This window comes from Podarcis liolepis (assembly GCF_965112155.1).
Source record: "Podarcis liolepis genome assembly, chromosome: 6".
NCBI classification, from domain to species: Eukaryota; Metazoa; Chordata; class Lepidosauria; order Squamata; family Lacertidae; genus Podarcis; species Podarcis liolepis.
The window spans coordinates 56,559,441-56,572,460 of record NC_139559.1 but is presented as its reverse complement, the minus strand read 5'-3'; the positions used below and the strand labels follow the sequence as shown (position 1 = coordinate 56,572,460).

Sequence of the window (13,020 nt, the reverse complement as noted above, 5' to 3'; positions counted from 1 at the left end):
CCTAACCTAGCCTCCTTCTCTTGGGTGCCATGGAGGGTGCCATCCTAGTGCCAGTACTGCAAGTCACATTTCACTGCTGATTTTGTTGACTTCCATATATGGAGCATCAGGCACCACCTTGCCTCTCTTTCAAAGCGGCTGAAGTGGGGGGGGGGACCAGAGAGAGGAGAGAGCCCCACCCCACCTCCAACCCCAGTTCCCACCCGTCAGCCCTCCCTTCCCGGTTTCTACATTCACCTGCCAACCCAAGTCTGATCCCAACAGTGCTGCAGGCCTTGTGACAAACAACATAAATAAAGAAGTGAGGGTGGCACTGTGATCTAAACCACTGAGCCTAGGGCTTGCCGATCAGAAGGTTGGCGGTTCGAATCCCCGTGACGGGGTGAGCTCCCATTGTTCAGTCCCAGCTCCTGCCCACCTAGCAGTTTGAAAGCACGTCAAAGTGCAAGTAGATAAATAGGTACCGCTCCGGTGGGAAGGTAAACGGTGTTTCCGTGCGCTGCTCTGGTTTCACTGGAAGTGGCTTAGTCATTCTGGCCACATGACCCGGAAAAACTGTCTGTGGACAAACGTTGGCTCCCTCGGCCAGTAAAGTGAGATGAGTGTCGCAACCCCAGAATCATTCACGACTGGACTTAATTGTCAGTGGTCCTTTACCTTTACCTATGCCCTGCCCTTAAAACAAACATTGGCTCGTTCTAAAATCTTGCACCCCATAACCAGGATGAACTTCAGCCTTGTAATTACAAAATGCACTTTAAGTATCCTTGGTATTACAAAATGCACACTGTAAGTCTAAATAGTGTTCTAGGACATTGTCACATTGGGGCTTTAGTTCTTGGCATAAGGGCTAAGACAGCGGTTAACCAAACGGTGAAGTACAATGGTACCTCAGTTTACGAACTTAATCTGTTCCGGAAGTCCGTTCTTAAGCAGAAACCATTCTTAAACTGAGGCACGCTTTCCCTAATGAGGCCTCCCGCCGCCGGTGCCCTTCCACTGTTCAGATTCCGTTCTTAGACCAAGGTAAAGTTCTCAAACCGGGACACTACTTCCGGTTTTGTGGAGTTTGTAAACCAAATAGTTTGTAAACAGGGCTGTTCTTAAACCGAGGTACCACTGTAAAGCTCTACAGCGCTAAAGTCAGGTGGGCCAAAAATACTGAGGGTAAGGAAGGAATTTGCCCTAAATCACACACCCACACCCATTTATCCAGGGGACTGTTTGTTTACTCAGCTAAATCTCAAAGTCATATTATCTCAGTTTTACTTTAGGGCAATAGCAGTGAACTTTGGTGCTACACAGGCTGCAAGTCACCCTACAACTAGAGCACAGAGCTTTAGCACTATCAGGAAATTGCTATGCAGTAAGGCCACAACTTTTGCAAAGGTTATGTTCAGGGCATTGTGCCCAAAGTAAAAACCCAAAAAGTAAAAACAACAACAAGCAAAGTCAAAATTGTGTGTATAGTCAAAACCCATTGGCTTCTATAAAGCACATAAGTTAAATGTGTACAAGTTGCAGGCTTACTATATTGCTCTGAGGTTGTACCTAATTAAGCAGTATGTTTCCAGTTCACTTCTATAATGCTCAACATCAGGGTGACATTAAGAATAAAAAGGAAAAAACAAAGAACACATCCATGCCAGCACACACACGGATGCAAAATTGTAGGATATAATCTTCAAACAGAAATGCTAAACTAATGCAGAAAATTAGGCATTACTGACAACTGTTAGCACCATCAAGTGGAACTATGGAAGCCTGGGAAATGTTTACATCATGCAACAGAACGCTCAGTCCCAGTGCCAGACTGCCACTGGTGCTATTTAAAAGAACACAGAGGTTCTAAACTGTTCTAACTGTTAGAGAGAAACGAGTAACGTAGCTACAAAAAGGAAAGTAGCAGATCAAGGAGCTGAATCATCCAGAATGGTAAGTGAACAACAAGAGGAAGTAGGATATTAAACTGGGCTAATGTTGTAACCGTGAAAAATTTAAAAAAATAAGTCAGTCGCTAGTAACAAAAAGTGGGGGGGGGGCAATTTCTTGTTGCGACACAACATAGTACCCCACCCCCTTTTTCTCTTTCACGTTAAAGAGCAAGTATTCACCTGCCTCGGGGATGGCAAAAACCTCTTCTGCCTGCAATTCATTTTGGAAATAGGACCATGAACACATACCTTTAACTAGGCAGCAGTGTTGGGGCTAACCAGTAGGGCCACAAAACAGGACCCTTCACGGCTAGGGTAGCAGTTTCTGTAAATTGGAGGTGGGGGCATCTGATATAAGCAAATACTACTTTGTTACAAAAAAAGGAGATAGTCATATTCCCCTGCCAATCCACTACTGATATAAATCTGGTTTATTACTCTTAAATACTTTTGGGGTTGTTTTTTTTTTTTAAAAAAAAAACTTCTCTGCTATGTCTTGCTGTTAAAGCTTAGATTTTAATTTGGCAAGCCACTTTGAGTTTATAATTATTAAAGAGAAAGGCTGATGAGAGTGGTGATGGCGGTGCTACAATTTTTAAGTTCTAATTGTTTCCACACACAAAGCAAACTTTTCTTATCAGTCCTTTAAGAACATGTTCTCTCATGTTCTTGTTCAACTTATTTCTTTGTTATTTAGAGCATTTGTACCCCACTCTTCAGCCAAGAAGGCTCCCAGAGGGGCCTTTACGCAGTCATTTAAAACAAGAGAGTCCCTACCCACCAGCTTGCCTGGAAGACACAGCACAAAAGGAAAGAGGAAGGGGGAGGCAAGAAAAGCAAATTCAGGTGCCAATTCTTAAAGTTCTGTTGTAGTTCTTATACTACCAGATAGAATATAAATACAATTATTTTTATCCTTTTACTTATCCTCTATCCTCTTTCAGTGTATCTCATATAACCAGCCCATAGGTGCTGTTGCACTAATATGAAAAAACTATCTAGAATTTGTGGGAAATTATTAGTTATTCTTCATGTTGTGATGGCAGATTATCCAGAAGCTTTTTGATTTTCCAAAAGGAGTGAATCAAACACCCCCCAATGGCACCTTCCATGCTATTGCTGATCAAAAATAATAATAATTAAAATCTGTGTTAGCGGATAAAAAAGGATAATGAAATGCCTAATGATCTTTCTATTCTATTTCTTTCTTGGCTGATTCATGAATGTAATTCTCTCAATTACACTGAAAGGACTGCCACAAAGAACAGCACTTCTGTTTTCTGTCACTGGATGGAAGTACTGAATAGTTCTTAGAAGCCAGCCAATCCATCTTCCAGGAACAAATATCACTAAGTATTAAGGCTTGACATTTTCATTATTTGTGTAACTAGTTCTTTTTAAAGGATATTCGCCACAAATGACATTTTTTAACAAAATAGATCAATAGATCTCAAATAGATCAATAGATCAATAGATCTCAAATAACATCTGCCTATCAACCTCCAAGGTCATCTTAAAATCATTAACAAGACCATGTAAAATTATTTCCATCTCTTTCTGCCTCATTGATTCTCTGTTCTTTTAACTATTTCATACAAAAGTATAATTTGCCTGGTTTCATGTGAGGCCCCTAATATAATTTTTTCCTCTCTTGTTGTTAACTCATGCCAGAGCTGCTTTGTCAGCACGTCTAACCTGACCTGGAGATCCCTGCAGGCGGCAGCTGCCTCCTCCTCTCTCTTCCTGGATGCGAGAGCCTCTGCATTCAGTTGTGCCACTGCTTTTCTGAGTTCCTCTATCTGCTGCTCAGCCGTCATGTCGTCTGCCGTTCGTGAGCTAGCTAGTAGGCACCTGTTTCTCTCCCCTCCTCGAGGCTGTAGATGCCCACAATCGTGAGACGGAGCTTACTGTCAGAGCTGCTTGAAGATCCTAGCTCACAGAGGATCACGCTAGCCAGCGATCATTAAGTAAAAGTCTTTATTGAATTACAGTTTCCATTCTCACGCTGCTGCGCGCAACTCTATGTCTAGTAGCTAGATCGGCGAAGCTCCGTCTGAGTCTCCGCCCCGTGTGCACCAACTTAATATCCTAGCCTTGCTCCACCTTTTCCGCCTGACTGTCCTCCTCTGGGTCCCCCTACCCCCCGGGGCTTCTTCCTTCCGGGATTCTTCTGACGCTGACCCGGACCCTCCTGCCTCCTTGCGCCGGGCTTTAGGACCTGGTTCCCTTTCGGGGCTGCTTACTGCGCCGCCTTCCTCTGCATTTGAACTTGGCGCGCGCGCCCAACCTTCCACTTTCCTCTTAACCGTTTCTTCGCTCCCCGATGGAGGTGTGGCCACTCCTGACTCATGCCCTCCCTCCTGTGGTGAGCTGCCAGCGCTTCCCCCCTGGCTCCCTTCCTCTTCCCTGCTTCCTGGCGGTGACGCTGGTCCCGATTTCCAGCTGCTCCCCCCTGAGTCCCCTCTGGCTCTATCTTCCTGGGGTGCCCCCCTAGACTCCCCCCTTGCCCTGGCCACTGGTGCTCCTTTCTGTGAATCCTCTGATTCACTGGAAAGACTAGGAGATCTCGGGTCGTCGTCATCACTCATCTTTTCTTCTGCCTCCTCCCCTTCGCTCTCTGTTTCCTCCCTTGCCCGTGCCTCTGCTCCTAAACCCCTGACATCCATCCCCCCCTCGAAGCCCCCCATTCCCCCCTCCCCTCCTTCCGGTGCTGGAGCTGGGGGCTGCTGTTGCAAAGGGACGAACGTCGGATATCGGTCGCTTCCCGTGGCGGGCCTCCATCTGAAGTCTCGCGGGTCTTCCTCCCTGCTCTCGTCGACAACGGTCACCTCCGCTTCCATCTCTGTGCCGCCGTGCTCGAAACCAGGGTCGTCCCCGAAAACGTCCATGTCCGTCTCTCCCTCACTTCCTCCTGGCGGTGTTGCTCGTCCTGGGCCTTCCAGCCACCGTCTGCGGAACTGCTCCTCTGGTCTATCGTCCCACCAATACGAGGGTTCTGATGCAGATCCCGAGGGTGACCCCTCCGGGGAACGGACGTCTTGTGTCGGGTCCTCGTCCGAGTCGAACCCCCGGAAAGTGCTGGCCGAAAGCGTGGGCGTGAAAAGCCAGTCGTCGAAAAAGTCTGCTGGCATAGGTCTATGGGGGAAGAGGGCATGAAACTCGTCTTTGAGGAGAGGTTCGTCCAAGGCGTAGCCCGGCACCCAGCTGTTCGCACTGGCCGGGGTGCCCTCCTTGGCGAGAAAGTATTCTACCCCCTCTTCCCCCCATCTGGAGTCCAAAATCTCCGTGACTTCGTTGATGCGCTCCTTCTGTGCCACTCCCGCGTGCCCTGTTCTGTCTCTGACCGGACTCGGCGCCGTTCCGGGTTCCTGGAACCTGTGCGGTGCCTTGTAGGGAGTGAGCACCGATCTGTGGAATACCGGATGCATTCTGGAACCCTCCGGAAGTGCCAGTCTGAAAGCTACCGGGTTGACCTGCTCTTCGACTTGGTAGGGCCCCAGTTGTTTATGCCCTAGTTTCTTCTTGGCCAACGACCTGGCCGGCACTGCGTGGGCTGCTAACCAAACCCAGTCTCCCACGTGGAGCTCTTCGCCAACCCTTCTGTGCTTGTCCGCTTGTACCTTGTATGCGTGCTTGGCCAGCTCCAGGTGGCGCCTCAGCTGATCATGGACTTCCTGCAGCTCCGACGCGAACGCATCTGCTGTCTGCGGCTCCCCCTCCCCCATTCTTTCCAGTCCCGGGAAGGTTCTGGGGTGCCTCCCGTTGTTGGCGAAGAACGGCGTGACCCCCGTGGACACGTGCTTCGTGTTGTTGTAGGCGAACTCGGCAAGCGGCAGGTAATCCACCCACGTCGCAGGCTGTTGATTTGCATAACATCTCAGGTACTGCTGCATGATGGCATTGACCCGCTCCGCTTGCCCGTTGGTCTGCGGGTGTCTCGCCGACGCCAGGTTGATCTTGACGTTCAGGAAGCCCATCAGCTTCTGCCAGAAATTCGAGATGAACTGCCGCCCCCGGTCGGACAGAATAGACCGTGGCAGACCGTGAACCTTGAACACGTGGTCTATGAACAGTTTGGCGGTTTGCTCCGCCGTGGCCACCTTAGCACACGGAATGAAATGCGCCATCTTGGAAAACAGGTCCACCACCACCAGCACTGCCGTCTTGCCCCTCGAGCTGGGCAGATCCGTGACAAAGTCCAGGGCCACCCTTTCCCAAGGTTCGACCGGAGTTTGCAGCGGTTCCAACAGTCCGGCCGGCGGTTTGTGCACTGGTTTGGCCCTCTGGCAGGTGTCACACCTCGCCACGTAGTCTGCGACCTCCCCTCTCATTCCAGGCCACCAGAAATCCCTGGCTACTAATTCCACCGTCTTCTCCTTGCCAAAGTGCCCGGCCGTGGGCGCGTCGTGCAGCTGCTGCAGCACCTTGGCGCGAAGGTCGTCTCCCGGCACGTAGATGGCCCCTTTACGGATGAGCAATCCATCTCGTAGCTGGAAACCGTCGGTCGCGGCCGTGCCCCTTTGCACCTCTGCCATCTTTGCTTGCGCGAAGGAGTCATCCTGCAACGCTCGTCGCACCGCCTCCAGGTCCACGGTGGCCGCGGCGCACGCCCATACTGTCGGTGCGAAGATGTGCATGGCGGCCGCTGGCGTTGCGTCCTCCAGATACTGTGGCTTACGGGAGAGGGCGTCCGCCATGATGTTAGTGTCCCCCGGGACATACTCTATGCGGAAGTCGAAGTTCGCAAAAAACTCAGCCCAACGTATCTGCCTCTGGTTTAGGAACTGTGCCGTGCGCCAGTGCTCCAGATTCTTGTGGTCCGTGCAAACCTGCACCGTGTGCTTGGCGCCGATCAGGAAGTGCCTCCACGCTTTGAACGCTGCATGAATGGCCAGCAACTCCCTGTCCCAGATGGTGTAGTTCTGCTCGGACTTGCTGAGCTTCCTGGAGTAAAACGCTGCCGGTCGCCACACCCCCTGCTGGTCCTTTTGCAGCAGGACCACCCCCACGGCTCTGTCCGAGGCGTCTGTCTCCACCCTCATCGGCCTGCTGGGGTTGACGTGAAGCAGCTGCTCTTCCGACGCGAAGAGACGCTTGAGTGCCTGAAAGGACTGCTCCGCCTCCTCTGTCCAAACGAACTTCTTTTTCTTGGAGCTAAGCGTGTCCGTGATGGCCGCTGTCTGCATAGCGAAGCCCTTGATAAACTTGCGATAGAAGTTCGCAAAGCCGACAAACCTCTGGACCTCCTTCTGGTTGCGTGGACTCTTCCAATCCAATACCGCGCGAACCTTGGCGCTGTCCATGGCGAGCCCCTTGTCAGACAACTTGTAGCCCAGAAAATCCACCTCCGTCACGTCAAATTGGCACTTCTCCAGCTTGGCGTAGAGCCTATGTTGCTTCAGTCTGGTCAGCACTTCCTTGACGTGTCTGTCATGCTCCTGCTGCGATTCCGAAAAGATCAGGATGTCATCTAAGAAACAGACGCACGTCTTGTAGAGAAGTCCCGCCAACACGTGATGCATGAAAGCTTGAAAAACGTGGGAGCCATTTTGCAATCCAAAGGGCATAACTCTGTATTCGTAGGTACCCAGTGGCGTGAACATGGCCGTCTTCCACTCATCTCCCTCCCGCATACGAATGAGGTTGTACGCCCCTCGCAGGTCTAACTTGGTGAACACTTTCCCCTTCCGCACCTTCGCCAGGAGGTCGTCGATTCGGGGCATGGGGAAGTCCGACGGCTTGGTCCCATTGTTTAAAATGCGATAGTCCACGACCAGTCTTTTTTGGGGCGTGTCTCGCTTTTTAACAAAGAATACTGGACTGCCCCCCGATGCCTTGGACTCTCGGATGAAACCGCGCTCCAAATTATGATCTATGAACTGTTTGAGTTCCTGCAGCTCGTCCTCTGACATGGAATACAGTTTCCCCTTAGGCAGCGCCACCCCCGGCAGCAGGTCAATCTTGCAGTCATATGGTCTGTGAGGGGGTAGCCTGTCTGCCTCCTTCTCGCAGAAAACTTCCAAAAATTCTGCGTACTTGTGGGGAATCGCTTGCAGCGTGCCTAGCAGCAGCTGTGACTCCTCTTCCTCTCCGTCCTGCCGGGGCACGATGCAGTGTTCAGCACAAAAGGAAGAGCCGAAGATCAGCTGCCTCTGGTACCAAGCCAGCGTTGGGCTGTGCTTGTCTAGCCAACTCATTCCCAATACAATGGGCGTATCCGATAGTTGAGTGACATTGAAGCTGATGATTTCTTTGTGATTTCCAAGTCGCATCGCCATGGGCGGCGTCTGCTTCACCACTTGCCCCCCTAGCAACTCCCTGCCATCCACCGTGACAACCTGCAGGGGCAGTGTGGCCGGCAGCAACTGTATAGCGTGCTTGTCGACAAAGTCCTGCCCTATAAAGTCCGCGTTGCTGCCCGAGTCAACTGTGATGGGCACGTCAGTGGTGATTCCATTGGGCAGCTGGAGAGATGCGGTGAGCCTCACCACTGGTTTGGGCGGGAGGGGGTTCACGGGCTGTAAAACCTCTGGGGACTGCGTCACTAACACGTCTGGCTGGGCCCCAGGGCCTCTTCCTCCAGCCAGACTGCGTCGTTTCCCTGCTGTGGTCCCCCTTGCTGCGTTGCTGCAGTCACCATTGCCGAGGCTGCAGTAAGCTTGTGGAGCCTCTGGGGACACTCTTTTGCCATATGCCCTGGCTCCTCACAGACGTAACACTTCCTGTTCCCTCTAGGAGGCTTCGCTTTCACTGCTGCCGGTGCTAGGGCTCTGGTTGCTGACTGAGCCCTTGCACCTCCAACCTCCATAGGTTCGGCTCCTCCTCCTGGCGGAGGCGTGGATTGCGCCCGCGCTGCTTCTCTGGGAAGGAAGGAGGGGCCCCTGGCTGGTTCGCGCCCTCCACGCCCTTCTTCCCTGCTCCACGGACGGTCTTCCAGCCTCACCCCCACTGCCAGCGCCCTCTGAACGACCTCCTGGGTGGTTCGGGGTCTCTCCCCCCTCGCGATCTCATCTTTAATCGAGTTGTGCAGCCCCTCCCAAAAGAGGTCTCTTACAGGAGCCGAATCTCTGTCCCATTCCAGGGCACTGACCAAGGCGAAAAAGCGGGCATGATACTGCCTGACGCTGGCCCTCCCTTGTCTCAGCCCATGCACCTCCTTCCGTGCAAGATCCACGTCAATACTTGATAAAAAACACCCATCCATCGCTTTAATAAAGGCATCTGCATTCTGGAGCGCCGGATCCTTATCTCTCCATAAATTGCGTAGCCATGCTTTAGCATCCCCATGCAGATGGGACATGATGAATCCCACTCTCTCTTGCTCATCTCTAAAGTCTTTATGCAGCAGTTGCAGTGCGCACAGTACGTCGGCTCTAAAGTTGGGATACTGTTGCAGGTTCCCATCGAAGTGAGAGACCAGCCCGCCTGTCCGTCTCGCCAACCCAATTCCCTCCTGCCGGGGTGTCTGCTTTGTCAGCACGTCTAACCTGACCTGGAGATCCCTGCAGGCGGCAGCTGCCTCCTCCTCTCTCTTCCTGGATGCGAGAGCCTCTGCATTCAGTTGTGCCACTGCTTTTCTGAGTTCCTCTATCTGCTGCTCAGCCGTCATGTCGTCTGCCGTTCGTGAGCTAGCTAGTAAGCACCTGTTTCTCTCCCCTCCTCGAGGCTGTAGATGCCCACAATCGTGAGACGGAGCTTACTGTCAGAGCTGCTTGAAGATCCTAGCTCACAGAGGATCACGCTAGCCAGCGATCATTAAGTAAAAGTCTTTATTGAATTACAGTTTCCATTCTCACGCTGCTGCGCGCAACTCTATGTCTAGTAGCTAGATCGGCGAAGCTCCGTCTGAGTCTCCGCCCCGTGTGCACCAACTTAATATCCTAGCCTTGCTCCACCTTTTCCGCCTGACTGTCCTCCTCTGGGTCCCCCTACCCCCCGGGGCTTCTTCCTTCCGGGATTCTTCTGACGCTGACCCGGACCCTCCTGCCTCCTTGCGCCGGGCTTTAGGACCTGGTTCCCTTTCGGGGCTGCTTACTGCGCCGCCTTCCTCTGCATTTGAACTTGGCGCGCGCGCCCAACCTTCCACTTTCCTCTTAACCGTTTCTTCGCTCCCCGATGGAGGTGTGGCCACTCCTGACTCATGCCCTCCCTCCTGTGGTGAGCTGCCAGCGCTTCCCCCCTGGCTCCCTTCCTCTTCCCTGCTTCCTGGCGGTGACGCTGGTTCCGATTTCCAGCTGCTCCCCCCTGAGTCCCCTCTGGCTCTATCTTCCTGGGGTGCCCCCCTAGACTCCCCCCTTGCCCTGGCCACTGGTGCTCCTTTCTGTGAATCCTCTGATTCACTGGAAAGACTAGGAGATCTCGGGTCGTCGTCATCACTCATCTTTTCTTCTGCCTCCTCCCCTTCGCTCTCTGTTTCCTCCCTTGCCCGTGCCTCTGCTCCTAAACCCCTGACAACTCAGTTCTGAAAAAGAAAAAGAAACCCTTTGCAGGCACAAGTTGTAAGATGAATTCTATAGAAATAATATATTGGGTTAAGTTAGGTTTAATGCATTTGCCGTGGGGAACTTCAGGAAAAGCCACCCTGATAATAATAATAATAATAATAATAATAATAATAATAATAATAATAATAATGGGACAATACATTGTTTTATAAGGCATATTAGGAAAACTAGTTTTTTTCTTCATCAAATTCTGTATTTTTAAATTTTAATCATTATTTTATATATAATCAAGGTGACCAGAGAGCTGCTAGTACAGATAAACCTCTCCCCCCACACACACACAAATGTTTATTGGCATGTAAATAAAAATCAGGCCTTCTCTTTACCAGGCTATCATATTTCATATCTGAGACTTCTTGAACTATGTTTCCACCACTATGTGGTGGATACACTGATCAGCAGTTGGCCTGGTTTTGCTTTGTGGACTGAGAACTTCAGTCTCCGGGATCAGGCTTGCCCCTGCTATAACTATAACTTTCTGATTTCAAAAACCTTACAAAGTGGCAGAGGATTAACTCTCCTCATCTCATTGGTTTTTTGTGTTAATATGTTAGAACCACTGTGACTAAATGGACTCAAATGAGAATATTGTGAATGAGAGACAGCCACTGAGGGTGACATACCACATCAGCCGAAAAGTGTACAATGAAGAAGAATTCCAACAAGATCATGACCAAAAGATTTATGCCACATCCACCAGGGAACTTGATACCCCTCCAACAAGGCGGAAAATCCAGTGCAGGTATTGTAAACTGGGACTCCTATCCCTTTGAAGATTACCATTGACACTTTATATTATAAGTGAGCAGCAAAAGCACTGAACCCAAATAGATCCCCGTTTCCTGTATATATTAGAAATGTTAGCACTATTTATAAGCTGTGCCTGCAGAGCTTACACCATGAATAAAACACATACATAGTTAGACTGAAATTTCAGGCAACTACCAATTCCTGAGCTATGTGGAGAAGAGCCCTTTTATTGGAATGGATAAACCTAAGGATACATATAAGGATCCCAGAACTCCTCTTGAAGTAAGGCATTCAGAGGAGAAATTAAATAAGTGCTGGGAGAGAAAAACTTTGCAATGGAATGCAGAAAGCACCCTGGTGGTTGAATCCATTGCATCTGATATCCATTCCTCTTCCTGCCTGCAGAGCTAAACTTGCCCAAGGAGTGGCCCAAGGAGAGGAAAGCAATGAAATGGCATGGATAAGGACTAGATCAGGGGGTCAGCAACCTAAGGCCAATGGGCCACAAGCAGCCCACTGGGGTTGTTTAACCGGCCCACGAGCCGCCCCCAAACTGAGCCACTCACTTGGTGAGTCCCCATGCGCTGCGCTAAACCAGGGTGGCGCGAGGACTCGCTTCTGCAGCGCTGGAAATCGCGCATGAGCAGACACCGAGAATTGTGGCTGCACAGATGCAGATGCCGGAAATTGTATCTGCACATGCGCAGATGCCCGAAATTGTGTCTGCGCAGACACCGCGGCGGGCGGGCATGCACGCTCACGTACATGCGTAATCCAGCCCACAAAGGGATCTCCGCTGGAGTAAACCAGCCCAGGCAAGGTAAACCTTGCCAACCCCTGGACTAGATCAATAGTGGCATGTGATGAATTCCAAGACCAACATCAGACCATTTCAAACTTTGCCTGCAAATGGCCCCATGGCTCAAAAGGCCACCACTGCAGTTCCTACTGCTTCATTCTGCAGCTGCCAGTCGTTCACCTCCCTTTCTCCCTACAAATGTATTGTGAGCTAAGAGAAGTGGCTGGGGAAGAGGGAGAAATAGGATTCAATTTGTATTTAAAGCCAAATGTATCAGATTCATGCTTTCCGAAACAATATGAGAACTGAAGCAGAGCCATCCTTCCTAAAGTTGCACGTCTCTGAATTTTGTGATGCAGTTCTCTAACCAAACAAAAATGCAAAATTAGGGGGAAATGTGTATAAGAATGAATATGTTAGTAAAACAGCATACCAAAATGCATTATATGAGGATAATTTGCTTGCAAAAATGTGTATATTAGTTGAAACTGTAGGCCAAAATGTGTTTATTAGGGTAAATTTCACACGATTTAAAAATATTCATTTTCCAGAAAAACTGATGCATATTGGGGGGTGGGGAGACCCTTAAATTTCACATATACACTTATGGAGTCAGAACTGTCAGTATCATCTCAATGAAGATGTCAACCTAGTGTGTGGCAGCTGTGGAAAAAGCAAATTCCTGCTGATAATGCATTGATGGTGTGATTGTATTTGGAGTGCTGTGTATAGTTCTGGTTCCCTCACCCCTGAAAGGATACTGTAGAATTGGGGAAAGGTTCAGAATGGGGCAACGGAAATGATCAAGGGATAGAGCAGCTCCCACCCCCCACCATGAGGATATATTAAGTTTGAGGATTTTTAGTATAGAGAAATGGCAAATAGGAGGAGACGTGACTGAGGTGCATTGTGTGGGGAAGTGGAGGTAGAAAGGTTTTTCTCCCTCTCTCATAACACTAGAATTTAAGGACATCCCAAGAAGCCGGGTGTTGGCAGATTCAAGGCAAACAAAATAAAGTACTTACTCACACAG

The 13,020-nt window shown here is 50.2% G+C and overlaps 1 protein-coding gene across 4 annotated transcripts in view; it reads left to right on the top strand.

Annotated features, from left to right (window-relative positions):
- The first annotated feature begins 1,812 nt into the window (after positions 1 to 1,812).
- Positions 1,813 to 13,020, top strand: part of SLC26A8 (solute carrier family 26 member 8) — a 35,420-nt gene continuing 24,212 nt past the window's right edge. The window contains exons 1-4 of one of the 4 annotated variants that reach the window (XM_083510082.1): positions 1,823 to 1,935; positions 2,632 to 2,780; positions 3,185 to 3,287; positions 10,993 to 11,180. In XM_083510082.1, coding sequence (XP_083366208.1) covers positions 11,008 to 11,180 — 173 coding nt within the window. In that variant the 5' untranslated portion in view covers positions 1,823 to 1,935; positions 2,632 to 2,780; positions 3,185 to 3,287; positions 10,993 to 11,007. Of the gene's footprint in view, positions 1,936 to 2,631; positions 2,781 to 3,184; positions 3,288 to 10,992; positions 11,181 to 13,020 lie in introns of all 4 variants that reach the window. The other 3 variants (XM_083510081.1, XM_083510083.1, XM_083510084.1) reach the window with 3 other exon arrangements.